This window comes from Dermacentor albipictus, chromosome 1, assembly GCF_038994185.2.
Source record: "Dermacentor albipictus isolate Rhodes 1998 colony chromosome 1, USDA_Dalb.pri_finalv2, whole genome shotgun sequence".
Classification (NCBI taxonomy): Eukaryota; Metazoa; Arthropoda; class Arachnida; order Ixodida; family Ixodidae; genus Dermacentor; species Dermacentor albipictus.
In genome coordinates this window covers 247439782-247465420 of record NC_091821.1, presented here as the reverse complement: position 1 = coordinate 247465420, position 25639 = coordinate 247439782, and the positions used below count along the sequence as shown (strand labels likewise).

Here is a 25639-nt window from a genome sequence, read left to right as displayed (position 1 = left end):
AGAAAACCGAAACATTTCTGGACAAAGGAAATTTTTTTTAGTTTGCTCAATGCAAGATGCCTATTGCAAGATGCCTAATTATCATTTGTGCTGCACCATTTTTTCACACCTTTTCATGGGCTTAAGTTAAATTCTAAAGCAAGAAACCCACCAAATACTCTCATACTCTTTGCAAAAAACACCATCAACTTAGAAGTTAAAGCATTGATATCAAGAGAAATTGGTGGTTGTGTGAATTTTATGCTATGGTGCTCTGCTGAGCACAAGTTCGCAAGTTAGATTCCTGGCAGCTACAGCTTCATTTTTGTGGGACCAAAATGCAACAATGCTCGTGCACTTAGATTTAAGTGCATGTTACAGAACCCCAGGTCCGATATAACGTAAATCTATTCCAATCTGTTTTTATTCCAAATTGGCCATTATCTCCTCTCCTTGATATTGACCTATGGCTCGGCTCTGCCCATATGGGCATGGCGCCCACCGATATGGGGTGGACCCGAAGCATACTGACCTATCACGAAGGGCTAATGGCTGATCTGGTATAAAAACAGATTGGAATAGTTTTACGTTATACTGGCCCAGGTAGTCAAAATATGGAATCCTCCACAATGTCATCTCTCTGAGCCTCAGTGTCGCCTTAGGATGTCAAACTTACATGAGTCGATCAGCATTAACATCCCTGGCTAAGCAAGGCACTGAAACACACAAAATTCATCAAACATGCTCATTATTTTTGGACTTGGATAGAACTTGAGCATGTGGCCTGGTGGAGCATTTACCAGTGAAGACACTTATTTGTTGATTTGGTAGAGTGACAAGTTCAAACACAAAAACATTTTACGAAAACAGTCTCTCTTTTGTTTTACTTTATTTTCAGCGAAGCGGACTGCATAACCCCAATGCCAAGAATAATTCAGTCTTCCACTAGGTGCTAGCAAATGCGAAAATATCAGCTGCTGCGATAGTTGCATGTGAAACACTAATACAAAGTTTGTATTTGCAGAAATCACAGCTGCAAGAAATGCAGTGCAACAGGCATTATTAAGACTAATGCGTCGCCAAAATTCTTATGGCGAGTTTCAAAGAGGTGCCCACAGAGGACAAGGATCAAAGATGCAATGTCTTGCCATGCACTTGAAGAATGAAAGGGTACCAGGTTTCCAAATTGTAGAAATGTAAAGGTGTTTGGGCACCCACAAGGGTGCCAGTGTCTAATGCAAGCACCAAGGGATGTTTGTGTTTAGCGTTCCAATAACATAAGCATCAGATATTAAAAAAACAAAATGCTCGAACCAATGCGTATGGCCTTTGCTGAACACATCTGTCTCATAGTGGCGAATAGGCATGGCATTTGCTGCAAAAGGATATGCATGTACACACTGCTCAATGTATCAAGCTTATCAGGTAGTAGGGAAGTTGGCCTACATAAAGAAAATGCCAACTGCACTGCCAAAGAATCTATTGTTCTAGATGAACTTTGCTGCCTGTTTATATCAATAGCTGAAGTACCTGGACTATGTGCGCATTTTTTTTTTTTTCAATATCGGTTATCTGTCACCCATGCTATGTTTCTTGTGTCTGTCCTGCAGCAGATAGGTGTAACAAAGCGGGGCAGCTCCTCAGAAAAATAAAAGCAGTAATGCTGCACAGTGAATTTCCATTTTTGCAGCAGCAGTAGTACAATGAGTGCACCAATTTTATTGATTTTATCGTTCTACTTCCCAAGGCTGCAGAGTAGGCTTCAAGCACTGGATGGCTTTGGGTTGACTTTGACCACTTTGAAGCTACTAAAAGCAAAAGCCAGTTTTTGCATTCAACTCCATCAGAATGCAGTCGCCACAGCCACGAATTGAACTCAAGATTTTGTGCTCTACAGCAGAACACCATAGCCAGTGAGTCAAAGCAGCAGGTATTAGCCACTAATTGAGTCACTCTGACAGCTTGGTATTCAGCTGAAAATATTTGCTGCACCGAAACAATGAATCGTACCTGTCAAGGCATAGGCATTCAAGAGTGAAGGAGCAGCATCCCAGAACAACACTTGTGAGTCTGCCAATCTGGGCTTCTTGTTGGCAAGTGTCGGACCACAAGGTCACTCGAAATGTGGTTTGCACCAGCGACTTAGCCATAATTCTTCTTTTTTCCCAGCAGAGGGTTGTAGAGGGAAGCAAATGTGCATCTGGCATTTAGGGGGAAAGGGACTGCATAAGGTGGCAACATTAACAATTAAATAGTTAGTTTATTTGGACAATCGCCAGTGTTATCATGCAGCTGAGTGCAACAATACAACAAATACTAAGTGCTGGTTTTTGGAATAAACCTATTTCAAGGTGAGTTTCACAATGCCACTGCTGCTGCAAAGCATGCTGGTAGTAGTCCCAAGTGGCAAAATGCATGATGTCTTTGCACCATGATAAATCTGTTTAGACTTTGAGATCAAAAGGCAGAAAGGGAAGAATAAAGGGATTCTGCAATAGGTGTGGGGTTCAGGAGATGTAACCCCCCTTCGCCCCACCGGCTTCACCAAAAATTTCACTGGAAAAATCCACACTCAATGGCATTGTCCTTGGCATTCTTCTCAATGTTGCTTTGAACCCAAGTACAGTGTGAAAGTGATAAAAACTACTGTAATCGTGGTGCCTACAGGGTCACTGCGCATGTACTCTGCATGTGGCAAGTCTATTTTGTTGTGAAAGCATCCCTGAAATCTAGAAGCTATATGTTCATAGAACATATCTGCAAAAGAATAAGCAAACACACTGACCAGGTAAGCACAAATGTAGTTTATTCACGTGAAAGAGCACGAGGTGTTGCGTAGTCATGGATTTAGAGCAGCTGCAAGCTCGCCACTCTCTTCCAGTTCCTGCAACACACACACAACATTTTATCAGTCTTAACACATTGCAAGTAACCCTCCTTTCTTTGGCATTAACATATGTCCTCATGTATAAAACACAATTTTATGCTAGATGCCTGGTAGCAAGGAAGCTCAGACTGAATACATGAAATGAGTATGCAACCCTTGTGGCACTTCACTAATGCCTATGTGTGGAATTCACAGCCACAATGCACACAATTAGGGATACTGTAAGATCTCAAGTGCAACTCCTGCAGCACTCTTGGTATTCCATAGCTCTAGAGAACGAAAATGAATATCCTTAATATTTATGCCATCTGAATACTTACAGAAATTGCACTGCACAACCATAAAGCAGCTGCAATTATATGCAAAATCGCCTGCAAGTGCACTATAAATCTCTAAATACCATGTTCTCATGAATGGGGTATAAAGCTTGTAAACAGGGATAAGGTGCCTCAGACAGGCTGGCCAACGTTTCGATAGGAGGACCTATCTTCGTCAAAGGCGGCCTCGTCATCCTCGGCGTGTTAGTTTTAAAGGGTTAGTGCAGTGACGTCACGTGCGGATGTTGTTGCTGGCGGCTGGTTTTAAAGAGAGAGATTACCAGAGGAAACAAGCGCTGTCGTCCGACGTCTGTGAGCTTCATTCTCAAGACGAGGGGACAAGAGCGTGAGAGTGGGCACGCGGGGAGAAAAGAAAAGAAATAGAAGCAGAAAAAAAGAAAAAAGAAGGAAAAAAGGGGGTGGGGGAAGCCAGAGCGGCACCAAGACAGACAAAAAAAAGGGGGGGGGAGGGGGAGAGTGAAAGTTTTAAGAAATACGGGGGCTTGGGAGCGTGTTGGGGATGCAAAAGGTTAGAAGGTATTCAGGGGGAGTCGTTGGCGGCATGTTTTTGAGGCATTAGAACGGCTGGTCAAGCGGTCAGTGCGCGAGTAACACAAAAGACGAAAAAAAAAAAGAAGAGAAAACCCAGACACACACACAAAAAAAAAAATAACATGAGTTGAATGAAATAGTTAAGATGGCGACGAGGAGTCTGCGGTGCAATGTATGGGGTGACTGAAAGGCAGCGGCATGGTCTTTCAAGGGGCACTGCCCCACGCGCTCAACGTAGGTGTCGTTACGGCAGCATCCAGAAATGGCGATACTCTGGGTTGAGGCGCCGAAAAAGGCATATTGACTTCGGAATGTGTTGTCCAGGGGGTTTCAAGAAAAAAAAAAAAGATAAAAAAAGGGGGGAGGAAGGGAAGGGAGAGGGGGGGCCCGAAACCGGTATAACAAACAGGAGGGTGACGCACACAGAAGCGGGCGGGGGCAAGTGTACATGGAAGAAGGGGATCGTACAGTTGGTATAGACATAAAAACCTGAAAGAGTACATTAAATTGAATAGTAGGCAGGAAAAAAATTTTTCGAAATGGAAGAGTAGGTGAGGTTAAGAATTAAAGTTGGCTGGTGGCCTAATGTGTTTTGTGTATTGGTTGATGATATGAGAGTTTCAGCTTTAAGTTACAGCTTTTAAAGATTCTAAGTTGCCGCGTGCCAAATTAATTCCTGTCGGGTGTAGGCAATTAAACTTGTGTATGAGGTATGATTTCGTATACTTCCTTTCGCGAGGGGAACGGAAATTTGTTTGTAGTATATAGAGCCTTGCTTTGTCAAACAACCAATCCCTGTGGCCGCCCCAGGTGCTCTAGATGCAAACACATTCAATCTACTACTACAGTAAAAGGTACAGCGTCGAATTACACACACAAGGTAACTTCAGCTTTCACCTGCACATCAAGCAACGTAGTCTACTGTCTAGAATGCGCCGCTTGTAGCAAACAATACATAGGCGAGACTGGACAACAAATTAATACAAGACTCAATGGTCACCGCGCGGACACAAAACACAATTTACCCAAAGCAGTAGCCAGCCACTTTAACGAACATGGTCATATGTTTGACAAAGCAAGGCTCTATATACTACAAACAAATTTCCGTTCCCCTCGTGAAAGGAAGTATACGGAATCATACCTAATACACAAGTTTAATTGCCTACACCCGACAGGAATTAATTTGGCACGCGGCAACTTAGAATCTTTAAAAGCTGTAACTCTCATATCATCAACCAATACACAAAACACATTAGGCCACCAGCCAACTTTAATTCTTAACCTCACCTACTCTTCCATTTCGAAAAATTTTTTTCCTGCCTACTATTGGGGAGGAAGAAGAAGAAGCCGTGGAGTGCGAATGCACATCGCGTCAGCTCCGCATTTTCTTATGATTCTCGGCGGAAAATCGCATTTTGTGGAGAAATCCATTGATCTTCAAAAGAACAGGTGCCAAGGAGTCCAAGGACACCATTCTCTACCAGGTGGGCCCGTTTTTCGGCCGTCAATCGGTCCTTCCTCTCGCTGCGTGTGGCGGTAGATCTACACCTAACTAGAACGCCTCGACACCTCGAACGGCTCCGCCGCAGCGGTGGTTGAGAGAGCTCGGCCTACCGACGGAGATACCCAGGCCTTGCTCCCTAATGGAAGTCGTGAGCGTGGGAGGCGAAGAAATGCAACCGGAGGAGTTCGGAAAAGAATCAGGTTGGTGCGAAGTTAGAAGAGGCACAAAGAAGCGATGCAGCGGTGGTGCCGGATTGGCGGGACACGAGCAGCAGGAAAGAACCTTCGTCGGGGAAGCAAAAAATAGAAACAAATGGAAGAACGAACGCAAGGTGCGACAAATCATCAAAGCAAGTAGGCTGCCTAACCTGCCAAAAGAGGACTACAGGGTTATCGTGCGTCCACGTGGCGGACTTAAGGTATCAGACTACAAGCTGGATCGCATTTACTACTGTCTGCGCAACGCTGCCGGGGTCGGCCCAGAGACAGCGGAGGAAGACAGCATATGCATAAACAGCAAACAAAATATAGTGGTGCTCAGCACGCCTTCCGAGGACCGAGCCAGGAAATATGGGGCTATCAATAAGCTACGCCTTGGAGAACAAGAATTTGAAGCAAGTGCTTACAGAGCAGCTCCTGATAATACATCCAAGGGTCTCATCAGAGGAATATCTCAGGAAGAAAGTCCGGAGGACATAGTGACCAGTCTGGTCACGCCACGCAATCCTGGAGTCTTGCACGCCAAGAGAATGGGTAACACTGACAACGTGATCGTTTTATTCGAAGGTTTTCACGTCCCAAGATATGTCAGGTATGGAGCGATGCTTATCCAATGCTCCTTGTATAAAAAACACATCGACATATGCTATGGATGCGGAAGAACAGGGCACAGGGCTGACGTGTGCCCCAACCCTGAAGACAAGATTTGCCGGGGGTGTGGGTGCAAGAATCCACAGCAGGATCACAACTGCAACGCGGAGTGCCAACTGTGCGGCAAAGACCACCTCACGGGAGACAAGAAGTGCCAAGCAAGATACAAGATACCGTACCTGGTCAGGAGACGCCGCTGGGAGCGACGGAGGAGGGAAGAAGAGGCCGAAGAAGAAAAGTACTACTACCACAAATACAATGAAAACAGAGGGAGCAACAACAATAATCATAAGACTGTAGCGAGCAAGCAGCCCTCAACCGACAGAGAAGACACAAGCAGGAAAAACTATGGAAGACACCGCTCTGGTTCCTTCCCGAGACTGCCAGGGGAAGCCGGTCGCCAACGCTCCAGGTCCAGGTCCAGGACCAGATCGTGGACGAGATCAAGGTCGAGGTCCGGTTCGAGAACTCATCGAGGGGGAGACGGGAGCAAAGCACAGGTGAGCTGGGCAAGCGCGGTCTCCGGCACTGCTACTCAATCGCCTAAAGTTAAAGGGTACGCCCTAGAACAGGAAATGACACAGATTAGAAACATGTTAGAACAGATTACCCGAGAGAATGCAATGCTTAAAGATGAGATCAAGCAGCTTAGGGCAGAAAACGCGAAGCTTCAGCAAGAAAAGAATGGCAACGCACCCTCCGCCAGTACGACGTCGACGCGGAGTCGGGCTCCAACGCCCGTTCCCACGCAAGCGAACGGAGAAGCACCACCACACAAAAGGAGGGCGCAAGAAACGGCTGAAGAAAACAGCGTCTTTGCAATCAGCGAGGTTATGGGAACGTTTAAAGGAATGTTCGATGGGTTACAGCAACAAATCACAAACATGTATGTAGAGATTAAACAACGATTCGATGGATTAGAGAATAGAGTAGCGGCACTAGAAAGCACACCAAAGGATATTAGGCCAGCAGGCGCAGGACCGGTTAAAAGCAAGCCGTATAGCAGGCCGAATGCGGTAGAAAATAGCAAGGCCACCGGGGAAGAACAGATAAATCAACATGGCGCCGCGTAACCAATACGCGATTTGGCAATGGAACTGCCGCGGGTATCGTCGCAAGCGAGGAAACTTGCAGCAGTTCATAACAAGTAAGGAGGCGCCAGATGTCATCGCCCTGCAGGAAACCGGGGGGATCGCAAAATTATCGGGGTATAAATCGTATAGTGCTTCCGGCGAGAAGGCAACCGTCACGACGCTCATACACAGAAACCTCTCGGCTGTCGAGCACGATACCGGTGTGCGCAGCATAGACCACGTCCTGATTGAAATAATCCCCTCCCGTAAAGAAGAGGGAAGTCTATTTATTCTGAACATATATAGTCCACCCCGGCACAAGCCCAAATTCAGCCCACTCTTCCGCAAAGTGTTGAGCGTAGCGCACAAGCAGGCACTAGTCGTGGTCGGCGATTTTAACGCGCCACACGCGGCTTGGGGATACAGCATAGAGAACATTAAGGGCCGAAGCCTGTGGGCAGACGCTCAGCACGAAGGCCTAACGCTCATAACTGACCCTCAGGCACCAACCAGAATAGGAAACAGCGTAACCAACGGCACGACACCAGATCTCACATTTACGAAGAATGTAGCAATTTCTCAATGGACAAACATGCAGGAAAGCTTGGTAGTCACCACTACATCGTCGTCACAACGGTACAAGCAGGACCAAGGAAAAAGAGGGGGAGAGAACTGAAGCTAGTAGAATGGGACTCTTTCCGCAAAATCCGACAAGATGATGCGGAAGACACTATAACGGACATAGAGGAATGGGCAGAGAAACTGCAAGAAAACATTAAACGAGCTACCAAAACTGTTCCAGAGGAGGCAGGTATAGAGGAGATGGATAGCAGATTATTGCACATGTGGGAAGCGAAAGGTAGCATGCTGAAAAGATGGAAAAAGCAAAAACATAATCGGAAATTAAGGAAGAGAATTGTGGAATTAAACAAGGAAATCGAGATATATGCAAATAGGTTAACCCAACAAAAGTGGGAAGCCACGTGCGACTTGATGGAAAGGCAGATAGGAATGTCCAAGACCTGGAACATTCTCCGATGCCTCTTGGACCCCGGAAGTACAAAAACCATACAAAGACACAATCTACAGAAGGTTATACACAGCTACAACGGCACAGAAGAAGAGCTCTTCCGAGAGCTCCAAAAGATGTACGTTGGAGATGCGGATAGAGAAGTACTTCCGGATTACCTAGGTAACGAGAATCCAGATCTTGATACCCCTATTACGGAGGCAGAAGTCAGATATGAACTGACCAGGCTCAACTCGAAATCTGCACCAGGACCTGATGGGATAAGTAACAAAACACTTAGAAACCTCGACGATGTATCCATCCGAGCTCTCACGGACTACATGAATAACTGCTGGGAGCAAGGCAGCATTCCAAGTCAATGGAAATCAGCCCAAATTATTTTTATACCAAAGACTGGAAAGAAACCACAACTGACGAACTTAAGGCCCATATCCCTGACATCCTGCGTCGGTAAACTCATGGAACATGTGGTTCTCACACGTCTCACGAGATACATGGATGATGAAGGACTTTACCCACATACCATGGTTGGATTTCGACCAAAGTTATCGACGCAGGACATTATGCTCAAACTAAAACATCAGATCATAGATGCGGGTGAGAAAAGTCTAGACACTAAGGCCATACTAGGTCTCGATCTAACTAAAGCCTTTGACACCGTCACGCACAAGGCCATACTACAAAATCTCCAAAAACTGGATGTAGGACGTAAAACATACGCGTACATCAAAGACTTCTTGACAGATCGTACCGCAAAGATTTCAATTGGAGAATCCAAATCGGACGCACTCAAGCTAGGTAATAGGGGTACCCCGCAGGGTTCAGTCCTATCTCCCTTTCTATTCAACGTGGCAATGATTGGTCTTCCTGCGAGACTCGAAAAGATAGAAGGACTCGGACACAGCCTCTACGCGGACGACATCACCCTTTGGGTGGCGGGTGGAAGCGATGGGCATGTGGAAGAGATCCTTCAAACCGCAGTAAACACGGTAGAAGACTACATCAAAGACAAGGGACTGAGATGCTCCTTGCAAAAATCAGAACTTCTGCTCTATAGGCCCACATGCCGCGGTCGAAAAAGCATTAGGGAAAGGCCGGGCATTGTGGTCACAGTAGAAGGCACCACAATACCGATAGTGGAGAGCCTGAGAATACTGGGACTCCGCATATCCGAAAACGGCCATAACGGAGAAACGATTAGACTACTTGACAATAGTGTTCAACAAACAATCAGACTAATAAAGCGGATATCCAACAGGCACTATGGCATGAAAGAGCACAATCTCATCCGATTAATAGAAACATTCGTAATCAGTCGTATTGTATATGTGGTTCCTTACCTCAAGCTCTACGCTGCGGAGAAAGCCAAGATAGACTGCATTATTAGAAGGGCCTATAAGCAAGCCTTAGGACTTCCGGCAAATACGTCAAACGAGAAATTCTTGGCGCTCGGCGTGCACAATACATTAGACGAACTTATTGAGGCACAGAGAGTAGCGCAGTATGAAAGGCTTACGCAGAGTTTGACGGGGAGACACATCTTAGATGACATCGGAATAACCTACGAAGCACAGCACGGAGTGCAGAGAGACATCCCAAGGAAAATAAGGGAACATCTATCAATACCCCCACTCCCCAGAAACATGCACCCGGAGTTTCACCAAGATCGAAGAAACGCACGAGCGAGAGCTCTCCATAAAAGATTCCGTTATGCCAGGGACGTGGTCTATGTGGATGCGGCGGAGTACGCAAATGGACAGAGTATGTCGATAGTTGCTACGAGTCTAGAGGGTGACTGCAGAGTTAGTGGGACGGTGAAAACATGGAAGGCAGAGGTGGCGGAGGAAGCTGCCTTAGCACTGGCAATAGCCTCCACGGAAGCCAACATCGTAGTAAGCGACTGCAAGACAGCAGTCAAGAACTATGCAAAAGGAAGAATCTCGCCGGAAGCACTCAGAATTTTAAACAACTTTCGTGAAGATCGCGACATTCACATTATATGGGCACCCGCACACTCCTCCCTTCCCGGGAACGAAATAGCGCACAACCTGGCTCGAGAACTGACAGGCCGAGCAGGTGACACGCAACAAATACTGGGAACGGAGAGAGACCGGATGACCAGCTTTAACGAGATCACCAAACACTATAAATTGGGAAGGGCCCATTTCCCCCCGGCACACTCCTCGTTAAATAGACGGCAAGCGACGGCATGGCGCCTCTTACAAACAGATACATATCCGAACCCGGTGGCCTACCACCGCTACTACCCGGACCTTTACACGGATAGATGTAGATTCTGTGAAGAAAGGGCGGACCTACAACACATGGTATGGGCTTGTCCTCGTACACCCATACAGAATAAAATAATTAAAACCAGAGAGCAGTGGGAGACCGCGTTGCTCAGCTGTGCACCGGAAGACCAACGCAAGGCAATCCAGCAGGCCGAAGATGCCGCCAGGGCCCAAGGGCTCGAGGCCGTCATTTAGGTAGAGGCCTAGGTCTCTAATCTGCTGTGCACAAATAAAGTTTATTCCTCCTCCTCCTCCTGCCTACTATTCAATTTAATGTACTCTTTCAAGTTTTTACGTCTATACCAACTGTACGATCCTCTTCTTCCATGTACACTTGCCCCCGCCCGCTTCTGCGCGCGTCACCCTCCTGTTTATTATACCGGTTTTGGGCCCTCTCCCTTCCCTTCCTCCCCCCTTTTTTATCTATTTTTTTTTCTTGAAACCCCTTTGACAACACATTCCGAAGTCAATATGCCTTTTTCGGCGCCTCAACCCAGAGTATCGCCATTTCTGGATGCCGCCGTAACGACACCTACGTTGAGCGCATGGGGCAGTGCCCCTTGAAAGACCATGCCGCTGCCTTTCAGTCACCCCATACATTGCACCGCAGACTCCTCGTCGCCATCTTAACTATTTCATTCAACTCATGTTATTTTTTTTTGTGTGTGTGTGTGTCTGGGTTTTCTCTTCTTTTTTTTTCGTCTTTTGTGTTACTCGCGCACTGACCGCTTGACCGGCCGTTCTAATGCCTCAAAAACATGCCGCCAACGACTCCCCCTGAATACCTCCTAATCTTTCGCATCCCCAACACGCTCCCAAGCCCCCGTATTTCTTAAAACTTTCACTCCCCCCCCCCCTGTCTGTCTTGGTGCCACCCTGGCTTTCCCCACCCCTTTTTTTCCTTTTTCCCCTTTTTTTCTGCTTCTATTTCTGTTCTTTTCTCCCCGCGTGCTCACTCTCACGCTTTTGTCCCCTCGTCTTGAGAATGAAGCTCACAGACGTCGGACGACAGCGCTTGTTTCCTCTGGTAATCTCTCTCTTTAAAACCAGCCGCCAGCGACAACACCCGCACGTGACGTCACTGCACTAACCCTTTAAAACTAACACGCCGAGGATGACGAGGCCGCCTTTGACGAAGATAGGTCCTCCTATCGAAACGTTGGCCAGCCTGTCTGAGGCACCTTATCCCTGTTTACAAACTTTATACCACAGTGTGCTATTCCATCTGTCAGCCCCCTTCTTGTTTTTTGATGTTCTCATGAATGCAAGTTGAGGCAACCTGCCTTTTGAGTTCAAAATGGCATCATAGTAACAGGGCAAGCCTCAACATTTAGTGACACTGCTAGTACTGTTTTCCTGCAGGCTTTAGTATTTTAATCTTGTTGCAGCACAATAAAATACTTCATTTACCACCACCACCACCACCTTACTGGTGCAGCAAAGTAAGCAATACATTTGCCATCAGATGTTGCTTGTGCAGATAACTTCGAGAAAGATTTGCTCAGTGCAACTGAATTTTGACTATGCCCAAGTTTTTTTTTTTTTTCGCATTGCTAGTATTTATTATGCTGCTTTCAATTTGTCTTTTTATTTTCTTTCTATATGCTGCAAGGACACTTGTTCAAATCGTCATTGTTGAATTATATGTGTGTGCATATATAGGTGGAATCTCAGTGATACGGATTCAGCTGATATGAATTTCGCTGTGATATGAATTCTTCAAATTCCGCGGCCAAAGTACATTGTGTGGGTAATGTAAAGAAATTTGGATTATCCGTACACATTTATCACTCCGGTGCGGCTGATACGAACACACGAGCAGCGAGCAGCTAACGGCACTGTGGGCTGGAGGCTAGATGGGTACGGATTTGGTTGCGGCCGTGGATATGCACGGGCTCATAAGCAATCAGTCCTCCCCCGCTGACGGTATTCCTCCTCTTGGCATGCTTACAATAGTAGCGGACGAGGTGCTGCTCCGAACGAACAGAACATTTCACCCCCTCTACGCCTGTTCGTCCTCCCTGACCTCTCTCATGTTTTATTTCCCATATAAAGTCTAACGGCGATAAAACTGTCGCTGAGCACCCTATGCTGTATGTGTGAGTGCGAGCCGGTGAACGCGGCTCATTCTCGGGTGCGTCATCGAGGAAGTGCACTTTCTCTAGTTGCGCGCAAGGCACGGGGCAACGGCGAGCGAGAGGGGTTCTTCTCCAGTGGCTGCTGCTTACGAAGCGGCTGTGCGGGCCTCATCTTCAAAGTGATCAGCGATGTTTGCAGAGTGCGCGTAGTGTAGTAGTTTCGTATGCGCTGTGCTTTCGACGTTTCATTCGCGTTGAAGCGTGAGATGCACGGAAGTCAATTCGCTCGCTGCTGGTGCCACGATTACTCGCTCCACCGTGGTCATCAAGCGATTAGTTAGTAAGCGAATGTCTACAAGTTTATATGGCCGATAAAACTACTATTCTTACTTCGTATAGCTATCTACTTATTTGCTATTGCAATCGGTGCTTCGCTTTTCGGGCGAAACTGCGACTATTCTCGTTTCTTGGTGATACGAATTTTCGGGTGATACGAATATTTTCGCCGCCCCTTGAGATTCGTATCACCAAGATTCCACTCTGTCTGTGTGTGTGTGTCCGTGCGTGCGTGTGTGTGTGCGTCCGCGCTGCCCATTCCTTCACACTTTTTTTTTTGTATTGATCACCCATTGCAAATATTTAAAATTAAAAAAAAAAAATTATTTCTTCGGATTGTTCAGTGCCTATTCCATGACTTCCTTATCTATTGTCCATGTCTGTGTAGCATTGTTTACCCAAGATGATGCACAACTGAGTGCCAATATGCCCTTTGAGTCTAGAAGAACTGGCAATATTTTCGTTTTGCGACGTCGCCAGCATGGTCATCAACTATGTTGCTGGTGCTCCGCGAAACCGAAACTAACGAATCCTAGTTGATACAGTAGCCACCAATGAGAATTCGGTGTGTACATTGACTGTACTTTCGTCTATCTGTAGCAACTGTATATACCTATACGCCCTCTACACAGCTGCTTCTTGCACTATAGTCACATGAAGTTGAAGGTACCTATCTCCAAAAATGACAATCCAAGAATGCGGCACACCTTTTCTGGCCACTAGAGAAATAAAGTCACTTATTTTTGAACAAACCCGGTATTTTAAACTCCCAATTGTCCATCTACATGGTACGTACAAAACTGTACAAAACTGCAAGCAACATCGCACCACATAAAATGAGGTTCAAAGTGACTGCTGTGCATACCTTGATTATGTCGAGGCCACCAATAAGTGTTCCCTTGACATACACCTGTGGGTATGTTGGCCAGTTGGAGTACTGCTTGAGACCCTGTCGCACATCTTCATCTGTCAGAATGTCAAAGCTGTCAAAGGTGACTCTGGAATTAGGTGTAATTAGCATGTTAGATGGCTGGATGTAAGCATTGCTTTGATGCATAAGATAAGCCTTTAACACTAAAGAAAAACAGTAAATCAGTTGAGACTGATTACTGCATTAGAAAATGAAGATTAACTCTTTCATTACAGCGCCTACAGAAGTCGACCAATTTGATTGACAGTTTCTCTTACATGATTGACAGTTTTTCTTACACAGTTAAACTTTTCAGTTGGAATCCTTTTGCTAGCAACATCATGCACCATCTGAAATGAAGACTGAACTTTTACCTATTAGTCAGAGTTGACAGTTTTTGGCAGACTGGACAGTATGGAAAAATAAAGTTTCGACAGACAATATCGTTGAAACTAGCCTTCAATGCTCCTAGCACTTCTTCAACAAAACACTGCAAAATTTGCACTTTGGTCAACTCGGCAACATAATCTTTAAATGACAGCAGCAGTGAGGACACAGAAGCTTCTCTCGGGTTGTCAATTTTCCAATCCAACGTATAGGCTGTTTTAACAATGTCTAAAACAATGGTAGATGCTCATCATGAGTGTGCATTATTTTGATAATTGTGTTCGACTAATATCAAGTGCAAACTAATTTTACCCTTCATGTGTTGCTTTTATCCATCAGCACTATGACAGCGTAAACGCAAAATACTACAAGCAACCCTTCCCATCGTGTGGGATTTTCACTCTAAGAAGAGCATACAGTCAATTTTGGACAGACCTTTGACTGCAGCCTGTCCAGCTAACTAATAAATCTCTTACATTTTGAACACTGCCTGTGCAAGTTCCCTTATTAATTACTGTACAATATTATGCAACACTTCAAGTTACTGTACAGCACTGTATAAGAACTGAACAAAGTATATGGAGGGTCCAGAGCAAGCTGAATGAACACTATACCATTTTGCTTGCGCAGAAAACCTGAGCGAACGCAATAATAAAGTATGAGGAAGCTTCTGCATGCTTTCCTGACTCTTCGACCATTGCTTCGCGAGTGTAAAGAATGCAGTAAAAAACAAACCAGGTGCCTGATGCAATGAGTAAAGGTGAATTTTCCCTGCATAATAGGAACTTACCATTTTCACATTTGCAAAGCTAGTGCTTTCCTGCATAGCATAGGCATCACTATAGTTTGTATTGACGCTAACAAATCTTCATATCATTTATTTTGTTCCATAATTTGAGTTATAAAAGTTGGGAACTAGGAACCAGGTGCATACTTTGTATATTCCAGATGTTTTTTTTTTTACTCTCGGCACTTATACTAAAAATAGTGAATTATTACCTTCATTCGTATTCTTTGAGGTGCTCCTTTGAAGTTTCACATAAGAATTCTACAAAACTGTCTGAGAAATTGTTATTCTTATACATCCATTCAAAGCACCAGTGATCAGGTTACAATTTTGTGCATTGCAGTATACACTGCGACTACTATGTCTTGAAATAAAATATTAAAACATAAAAGCATTGGAAACGAGCACATTTTTTACCGGTAACAAGAGAGATAAAGTTTAACCTTTTTAATGTCGCACCAGAACTCCAGCAGTGTTGTTCCAGTGTAACGTCACAGACTTTGAAGTATTTTCTCTTATTTGGGCCATTCTGGCTGAATAAATGTTTCTTAAACTTGCTACGTTCAATCTTTCATGCTTTCAGAGCACAATGTAGTCTACATATACCGAGAAAGTTAAACAAGGCCTAAGCAGACGCCGTCAAAATCTATGATGTCATAGCAAGCTGGTGTGGGAACTTCAAGGCAGCATTGTGACCTGTCTTTCGTTTTAACATTTTTGCTGGCTTACCAACCTCTTCTCATGGTTAAGAGTGGCTTTGGGGCATTTTAGAAGCCTAATTTGCTAACACAGCTAAATTTATTTTTCATTTTAGTGTCCCTTCCCAATAAGACTGATGCCATGAAACCCGGCAAAGACACGTGCCTGAAAGGGGCCTTGAAACACTTTTTCAACATAGTAAGAATATGACGCCAATCTGTTAACAAGGCTCCTGTGGACATGCAAGCCAAATATTATTATACTGCATACAGCAGGGAATCTACACTTTGTGTCAAAAGTGATGAAAAATTGCTTGTTCTCTCCAGCACAATGTCGTCGTGTTTTAGGCCATTTTGAAGCGAAGTTATAGGTTGTCAAACGTAAGTCATAAAAAATGCCCACCTTGATACTTTCCTAATATAAAGGTGCGTGTTTTTTATGACTAAGTTTGACAACCTATAATTTCACTTAGAAATGGCCTAAAACCATGAAATACAGTTTATGACACACTATGAAGATTCAGAATCGATTCCGTAGGCTGTACTCTACGATGGAAATTGCTGTTAATTAGCTAATCAGGCCCTAAACAAAGAACATCCTGTGTTGGATATTATAAGAAATATTGACATTAGGAAAAAAATAAGTGCATTTTTGATACTGGCTGGCAAGAGTATACAAACTGCAAAGTGAAATTGTTATAAAAAATAACAAAGTTACTTTAGGTGCCCTGCCCCCCTTAAATAAATGAGAAATGTATGTCTGCAATCTCAAAACGACAGAAATACAATTTCACATTTGCTGCACATTGCTGCATCTGCTGCGCGTGGCTTCAGAGATGAAAAGCGTAGCATAGATATTGCAGCCACTGTGGGGTGCTTTCACGAGCTGTGTCGCCGCTGAGAGGTCCAACCTTTTGGGCGGGGCCAGTGGGGGCACTGCTCCCTTGCGCCCCATTTTTGTCTCCCCAGTGTAGCTTCGAATGCGGTAGAGGAAATGAACAGAAAAAGAGAGCTGCTTATCGGTCTAATAACTGCTTCTAATTTTGCTTGTATAGAAGGATATGAAAAATTTTTGAGGCAGGAGATTCTTGAGGCGACGTAATTTCTGTGATGTCATTCTATGATTAGTTAGAAAAGTGTTTCTGGGACCCTTTAAGGGACACAGTGTTGACTTCGATTAGGTTCACGCAGCCCTGTCAACTATTTGCTTGACAGCCGCTGAAGCTGCTGTGAAGTAGTGCCCATTGCACTGTTCAGTCAAAAGACTACTGGTTCGAAGGCCTTTTATATGCCCATGTGATGCCAGTACAAATGAGCCAACAACAATTCTCAAGGGATGGGAAAATCATAGTAGTTCGCTTTACGTTGATATAGGCCAGCATGAGATTCATGGTTAAATCAATTCTGACCTTGAATTAAATTAACAGAGAACATTGTAAAACAAAAACTGATACTGTGTTGTAACTTTTTTTTTAAATAGTTAGTCTGCACCACAACACCACACAACTTTTGCAGGTGCTATGGTCATAGTCAAATGTATTACCCATGTGAAAAGAAAGGGAAAAAGGTCAGCCTTTCATTTACTATACATAGACTGCGTACAGTATCCATGCGGATTATTTCTAGTAAAATGAGACTGAAAATAATGTGCAAGCCAAAGATAAAGACTGCCATACTTGTGTTTCTTGAACATCTCCATCAAAGTTCGGCTGAAACCACATCGAGGTGCGTCAGGTGAGCCTTTCATGAAGACCATCACGGGTGCCTTATTGATGAGCTTCTGCAATCTGAAGTAGTGGTTAGGAATCTCACTCATGCTAGTGGCACTACAGAATTTTAGGCCACAAAGCAACTATGAGAAAAGAAACGGCAATTTCTATGACATCATTTAATCAAACACATAATGACTTTTTTGCAGATGTCCAGAGGAACCAATGACTTTCAATCTAAAGCTAATATAGCTCCATCCTTGATTTTAGCAAATAATGTGGCAAAAAGGTAGTCACTGTAAAGCTGCCTTATTATATAAAAAAACCGTAGCAGGCATGTGTACTACCACATACATCAAAGCACCAAGTGATGCATACATAACAGTGGATCATATGAAAACGAAACAATGCTCAGAAAATGGCAGGAACTACGTTTATTTAAACAGAGTCCTCATGGACACACATAAAAGGGACACTATCTGTACTTCTTCATAATGATACTCAACTTCACAGAAGATACAAAGTCAGGGGTGGGACTGCCCAATGTCATTTTGGAGGAATTCTTGAAGCAAGTAAAATTGCCTGTTGGAGCAGTTTGGAGTAGACAAAAAAAATTAAATTGTGAAGTTTTACATGCCGAAACCAAAATCTGATTATGCGGCACACTGTAGTGGGGGACTCCGTAAATTTGGACCTCCTGTGGTTCTTTAACGTGCACCTAAATATAAGTACACAGGTGTTTTTGCATTTTTCCCCCATCGAAATGCAGCTGACATGGCGGAAATTTGATCCCGCCGCGACCTCGTGCTTAGCAGCCCAACATCATAGTCACCAAGCAACCACGGTGGGTTTGGAGCAGACAAAATTGCATTTTGGAGCGATCTAGAGCAGATAAAATTTCATTTTAAAGCAGTTTGGAGCAGGCCAATCTGAATTTTGGTGGAACAATGGAATATGGCAGTGCACTTCGAAACCATGACGGAACACGGAATAAACAAGAGTGCTTTGGTGTTGCGTTACTAAGCACAATTTCATTGGATCAAATTCTGGCCACAGCGTCCGCGTTTCTACAGGGGAGAAATGCAAAAACACCTGTGTACATAGATTTAGGCACACGTTAAAGAACCCCACGGGGTCAAAATTTATCCCAAGTCCCCCACTACGGCGTGCCTTACAATCAGATTGTGGTTTTGGCACGTAAAACCCCATAATTTATTTTTTAACCAGCAGAAGCGGCTGTGCTGCAACAGTCTTAAGCTCAATTTTGAAGCAGATTACCCCGATATTGAAACCATCTAATCCATGCAAATTTTGGTAATAGTGCCTGTAGATCTTTTATTAGTAGCAGCAATCAAAAAAAGTTGACAATCACTTTAGCATACGCTGAAGAGGATGAAGGTGAAAGCCTGTGCACTGACGAGACATTCAGTAAATTACTTGACATTCTTAATCAAATGCGTTATTTCTTATTACTTGTTTTCTCCCACTAAAGGTTGTGGGTTCGAGTGTGTTAATTAACTCTACCTTAATTAACTTCAGCCTGGTTAACACCAAAGGTTGTGGGTTCGAGTCCCCACCAAAGGTCATGGATTCAAGTGCCTTAATTAACTATATCTTAATTAACTGTGCCTTAAATGACTTCATCTTAATTAAGACCAAAGGTTGAGGGTTCGACCCCAAATTTTGGTGCCATTACGACGGATGGTCAAATTTTCTACCCATGAGACATCTAAGGTTTAGGCTTTAAATACGTGCGTTCTGCAATAGTGAGTCCGAAATTTTGAAAAGTAGCCGAAGACATCTTTTATATATGCATTTTTCTTTAATGCCTGGAAATTCACGTCACCAACAGACCGCTCGGAGAAGCCACGGTAATGAAGTACTGTGGTTTGTTGAAAGCCTACATAACAGAAATAGTTTCAGCTTGCTGCAAGCCAATCAGAATGTGGGACGGTAGAAGCACGCTTTATAAATATTGTGTACTAGAATACGGAAGAGTGAGTTGAGTGGAGGCATGGCGCATGCTTTCCTGTAAAGCCAGAAAGATCAGTTGCACTATGATCGAACTACGTGTATATTCATGCGCCGAGGCTTATGATGATGGTGAATAATGTTCAAATTATGCAGCCAATCAACGCGGTAACATAAATTCTGGGTCACCATATGTCACTGCAGACCCAGAGAGCCGCAATTAACCCTGGGCTGGCACAAAATAAAACTATTCCACTCAGTGTTTATTCCAAATCCACCATAAGCCCTTTGTGATTGGTCAAAATGGCTCAGGCCTTGCCCATGTGGGTAAAAAACATAGTGGAACAGTTTTACATTATACCTGCCCTGGGGAAGGAGACCCCCATCCGCTGAACCCACTGCAGCACGTGCCTCCCTAATATCTAGTTCGCTTGCAGAGCCCTTACCACTCGGCCTACTCAACCATATTCAAGTCATATCACCCCCTTGATTCTAGTACACTCTAAATACAGCCAACCTGGCCGTTCCGACAGCAGCAACAACAGCCGGGAGCAGCCGCGCGTGTGCCAGCCACTTGCCGGAAGAGGCAAAAAGTCCACTGTTAAAAGTGCAAAAATTATGAGAAATTGTGCGGGAGACACCATCGCGCACTGTGCGGAATGTGAGCAGCTGCATTGTTTTGGAGCACAGCAAAAGGATAAAAACGAACGCAGAAGAAAGGCCATGAAAGCGAAGAGAGTGCGAGGAGTAAAGCGAAGGAGGATGGTACGGTGAAGGCGTGATAAGAAAAACGTAGTGCCCTGCAAAACGGGCTGTGCAGCGATGATGGCTATGAGATGGCACTAGAGTAGCGCACGCCGTCTGTTAGCAGCAACGGCTGCAGTGAATTGCGCCCACGTGTCACGATTGGCAAAGCACTTGCGCAGCACTTCGCTCTGTTTGCAACATGCTGCACGAGACAGATTGTCCGCGTCAGCCAATATATCGCAAAATGAAAACACGTATACAGCTGCAATCAAATTTTGCATTAGGGAATATCGTAATCGGCGGTGAATTTCTTCGGAGAACCAACATCACAGGTTGGTGGCTAGGAAGTGCACTGCCTATTACAATATGGCCCCATGTGCATTACTTATCGTGTCGCCTGAGCAGTACTGCTTAAAAGTAGATTTTTTTATTAAAGCAAGTAGCTTTAAATGTGCTAGAACTACTCCAGAAAGAGCTTTGGAACAAAGTGACATGTCCAGTTAGCAAAGGTAGTAGAACTTACAAATGTGAGTGAACACATGTCATACCACTTTGCTGAGTTGGGTAAATATCTCTCCTAAAAAGTTTTGGCATGGCATAGAGGGCACGGAAGAGTCAGATAACTTAGACCTCAGTGTGCAGGAGTGGGAGTGCCCAAAGTCATTTAGGAGCAATTTTTGGAGCAGTCAAAATTTCATTTTGGAGCAGCTTGGAGCAGACAAAATTTTATTTTGAAGTGGTTTGGAGCAGGCTAATCTGAATTTTGGTGGAATAATGGAATATGTCATATGGCAGTGCACTTCGAAACCACGACAAACCTAGAATAAACCAAAACGGGCACTGTACTGCAACTGTTCTAAGCTGAATTTTGAAGCAGATTACCTTGATACTGAAACCATCTAGTGCATGCAAATTTTGGTAATAGTACCTGTAAACTTTTAATTAGTGGTAGCAATCACAAAGGACATGCATTCTGTCATAGTGAGTGAGTGAGTGAGTGAGTGAAACAACTTTATTTTGTCATAGTGAGTCCAAAATTTCGAGAAGTAGCTCAAGATATTTTTTATAAATACATTTTTTCTTTAATTTCTCGACAGTGTGAGTGAAGTGCCCGGGCAATGCGCTTCACCAACATACCGTACGAAGAAGCCAGAGTTATGGACTGCTGTGGTCTATTGAAAACCGTTTTGATATAAAAAAACTGTTTTGCCTTGCCGCAAGCTGATCAGAACGCGGGGCAGTAGAAGCCCGCTTCGTAGATATCCCTACTACTAGTAGAGCGGCAGCATGGTGCATGCTTTTCTATAAATCCAAAACCATCGGTGGCACTACGATCGAACTATATATTCCCTCACCAACGCTCATGATGATAGCAGAAAATGTTCTCAAATTATGCAGTCCAATCGACACGATAACAATTTCTGGGTCCCCATATGTCACCACAGTCCCATAGAGCCACAATCGACCCTCAACTGGTATGACGCAAAACTATACGCGGCGTGCACGCCGATGGCCGCGCCACTGGTGGCGGCCTTGCGCAGAACGCATGGGAGAGGAGCGAGCCGCGCGCCGTAGCACGCCGTAGTTTGTTGCGTCGCTGATAGTGCTTCTCCGCCTTATTTGTGTTTTCAGAGCAAAATAGGCAACACCCTTCGCATGTGTGGGATGGCCAAAGCTTCCGAAGAATGTCGAAGAAAAATTGTTGCAGGGTGGGGGGCTCAAATACCGGCGAAAATGTGCCGGCGATACGGTTCCAATTATTCCCCGCAAAGCCTCATCAGCAGGAGCAACGGTGGCAATGGATCGTCGCTTCGGCGCGAAATTTCTTGTTCTCATCCTTTCCTTTGTCGCTTCGGTGTTTTTTCTTTTTTATTATTATTTTTACTCGATTGTAGTTAGACGCGTAAGCGACGAAGTTCGTCTGCAGTGCAACATGCGGTTTAAAGGCATTTCGCTAAAGTTCGGAATGCCGTTTGCCGCTTATATTGTTTTCCGCTTCTTTACCGCGTTGGGATAGCTAGGCAGCACGACTGCATTGTATTGTATGTTAAAGCTACAGAAGTTTGCAAGAACTGAAATTGTTAGTTTTATGTGGCTCGGTAAATCCTCGCACCAGCTGTCACGCACTTCATGTTTTTACATCGATTTTATGCGTGGCTTCGCACATGTTTAACTGTTGCTAGTTGCTTCATGCATAACTCTTGATTCTTTTAAGCTGCGAGGTTTTCACCCTGCCTCGTTTGTAAAGGGTATAAATCACGCTGTGTCTTATCGGAATGACACCAAGCAAGTGCTTCTTTAACAGCTTTATTCATTTGGCCCGAGGGCATCTTAAATATTCTGTTTTTTGGGGAAATGTGTTTAGAAAATAGGTAACTCAGGGCGAGAATTGCTAATAGTTCCTGCATATGGTATTTTTGTTACATTTTTCGCTGATCCATTTTTCGCTGAATAGTTCGCGTCACGTTTGGTAAGTCATCACACCTTGATGCTTTCTGAGCAGACTTAACACGCCGAGTGATTTGTTTGTTTCACAACGTAGTCGCTTCTTGCAAGTGAATTTTGTACTCAACTGAATTATTTCTTATTATGCTTACGCCGCATAGGACTAAATCCGGCCTTGCCGCCAGCGCTGGATCTAATTTGACTGGCGCTGCTTTGCCTTTAAATATATCATGTGGCACCTCTCTCTAGTAACATTTAAAAAAAAACTACTGCAAAGTTAGTCAGACTATAGCTTTGTACGTTTCCAAGCAGCTCCCTTAGGGAATTTAAAATTGCAAAAACTGCAGCGCGAACGGCAGTTCATCGGCGGTACAGCGCTAACACGCGCTTTTATTAACCCGTGCGTTTGGTGGCTTCGTTGACTAATAGTGTACGCGTTTCTATCAATAAATTCGCAATTATTCTTCTTCAGGCGACTTTCACTACACTTATTCGGCGGCGTCACATGTATTCATCGGCAGAATAATCACAACGGCATATGCAGACATCGCACCGTGCGGATTTGTTATCTAAGTCTGCACTAACGACGGGTGCTTATTACTGAGGTACAGAAGCAGCATTACGGCAAGGGTAGAATTTAAAAAAGAAAACACGGTCGAGACATCGCATTAGTCAACAAAATTTGTCGGCAAGTTTGTCGGCAAGAGCTCCACTTCATGTAAATGGTCTTCATGGCGTTTGTCTGCGGGACGCACCTGGCGCGTATGTGGACCATGTTGCCCTAAACACCGGTAACATCTTGTTCATACCCGCTCCCACAGAGGTCTGCGTCTTCCCTATAGCCGTCACCGCAGAAGAAGCAGTCTGGCGCCCGAACGAAGGACAAATCGCAGCCGCGAACTTCAGTCACCCTTGCTGCAAAGCGTTGTCGTCTGCTACTGCTCCCACGCGTATTGTTGGAAGCGCCCGCTAGGTGGCTATCAGTGGCGCCTCTATAGGCGGTGCACGCGGCCTATACCAATCTGTTTTTAGCTCTATGTGATAGATCAAATTGGCTCAGGCCTTGCCCACATGGGCAGAAACACCAGATTGGAATATTTTTACGCTATAAAAGTCCTGGGGACACAGATGCTCACCCGCTGAATCCGATGCAGTGTGCGCCTCCCTAACACGACGACGATGACGATGATTTCTTGGCCTCCCCTTTAAAACCTGGCGGTGACAAATAGTCACCTAGCCTGCCAGAATTAGTCAGGTATGCTATACATGCTTTTCATTTTAGCTTTTTTGTATGCATCTTTAATATTTTTTTTCTTCCTCAAAACTTCTCTATCTACCTTCCACTGTTATGTGCTTGTAACAAATCCAGTCGTATCAGTCTCTTCCCTGCTTTCTTTCCACCACTACTCTCAACTTCGCTTGCTTATCTTGACTGCTGACCGGTTGATGCTTCCATTCACTTTAAATCCAAGCACTTCTGGATCTAGTTTTGAATATCTAGTTCACTCGCAGCACCTTAAGCCTACTTTTTGTTATTTTGCATCTCAGCTAGGGAACGCTGTGCTGCTCGGCCTATTCAACCGTATTCTATAGCACTCCCTAAATAGAGCCACCCTGGCCGTTCCGACAGCAGTGATAACAGCTGGGAGTGGCCGCGCGCAAGCCGGCCACTTATTGGAAGCGCCAAAAAGTGCATGTTATAAGCCCGAAAATTACGTAAAACTGTACAGCTGTATACTTTTTTTTTCTTTCTGATAACGAATCCACTCGCTGTTCGGGGCCACTACCAAAGCCACTCTGGCGCAGCGTGGCATAATTTCAGTCAGTTTTCTGTGTTTGGTGTAGCTTGGCACAGGAATTTTTGTTTGTATTAAAATGGCGCAATTGGAACAGGAGTTCCACCCCCGAGTGTGCTGTGGTGCGTTGACTTTAGCTTTTACTGCAGAAATGAACTACAATCACTGGGCACAGGGAGTCACACAGGTGCAAGCAGATGACAAGCAGACAACCGGGCTAGGGTGAACACATCCTCAATGGCTCTCACAGCCCCTATTGATTAGCAACATTCAACACCGCCATAGTGCTCTGAGAGCTATTGGGATGGAGTACATATTAATGTTACTACATGGCTGCTAACTATTGAACATTAAAATTTGTAAAAATCTTACGAACACAACGGAGGAATAGCACACATTTTTTGAAGTCTGTCCTGGGCAAACCCATCTTGTGAGATATACAGAGGGATACAAATTTACCTGATTATCAATATTTTTCCTTAAGACACAGCATTTAAGCAGCAGCAAACTTAGAATAGCAGATACTGACAAGCAACACAGTTTTTATATCAGTGACTTTTTCTGGACTTTGCTGTTGCCGATCTCACATGCTTTATAAACCTGTCTGAATTAACTTTTCAAAGCAAGTACCCCTTTGGTATAAGGAATATTGCACAACCACAAGAGTGAAGTGAAGGTAAAATCACAATTTTTTTTCTTTTGTATACATTTTTTTGCAATCTTGCACTGCTCCATCTTTCAAAAGTGTAAAAACATTTTCACAAACATTTTTTGCAGAACTTGATGCAACATTCGTAAAACCATAGAATGAGCTCAAGTTTACAAAACTCTTGTGAAGAGTTGGCAGGTATGCATGAGAAGGGGTGCAACTCCGGCATTTTTCAATGTCAACGGATGTCGATGAAATTCGCTGGGTATGTTCCTCTGAACACTTCCATTATGTCCTCAAGAAAGCAGGTTTGAGAGTTTCACATATATTTTACAAATGAATTTATTTGTTGCCTCGAACACCCTACTTTACCTTCTCCTCAATTACAGGCCACATTGTACATGACGTCAGGAGTGTTCCATGCAGAGCATGCCGGGATCATGCAGACGACAGCGTCGAGGAGTTGACGATCGTGAGCTATTGCATGGCATGACAAGTTGCTATCGCGAGAAGTTGCGTTCCGTGTAGCTGGGCAAGAGATGGGAGGCAAGTGGTGTTGTGTTGCTGGCTGCACGAACTTCAGCCCTGGTCATCCGCACACACAGTTTAAGCCGATGCCGATCG

General features: G+C 44.5%; 1 protein-coding gene across 1 annotated transcript in view; it reads right to left on the bottom strand.

The window, feature by feature from the left end:
- Window positions 1–2768: 2768 nt before the first annotated feature.
- The window catches only part of Grx3 (Glutaredoxin 3), a 48419-nt gene continuing 25548 nt past the window's right edge, over window positions 2769–25639 (bottom strand). Inside the window, exons 9-11 of the mRNA XM_065429830.1 lie at window positions 17375–17485; window positions 13782–13914; window positions 2769–2863 (exon numbers count right to left, since the gene is read on the bottom strand). Of these exons, the coding sequence (XP_065285902.1) occupies window positions 2819–2863; window positions 13782–13914; window positions 17375–17485 (289 nt within the window). The 3' untranslated portion in view covers window positions 2769–2818. The remainder of the gene's footprint in view (window positions 2864–13781; window positions 13915–17374; window positions 17486–25639) is intronic.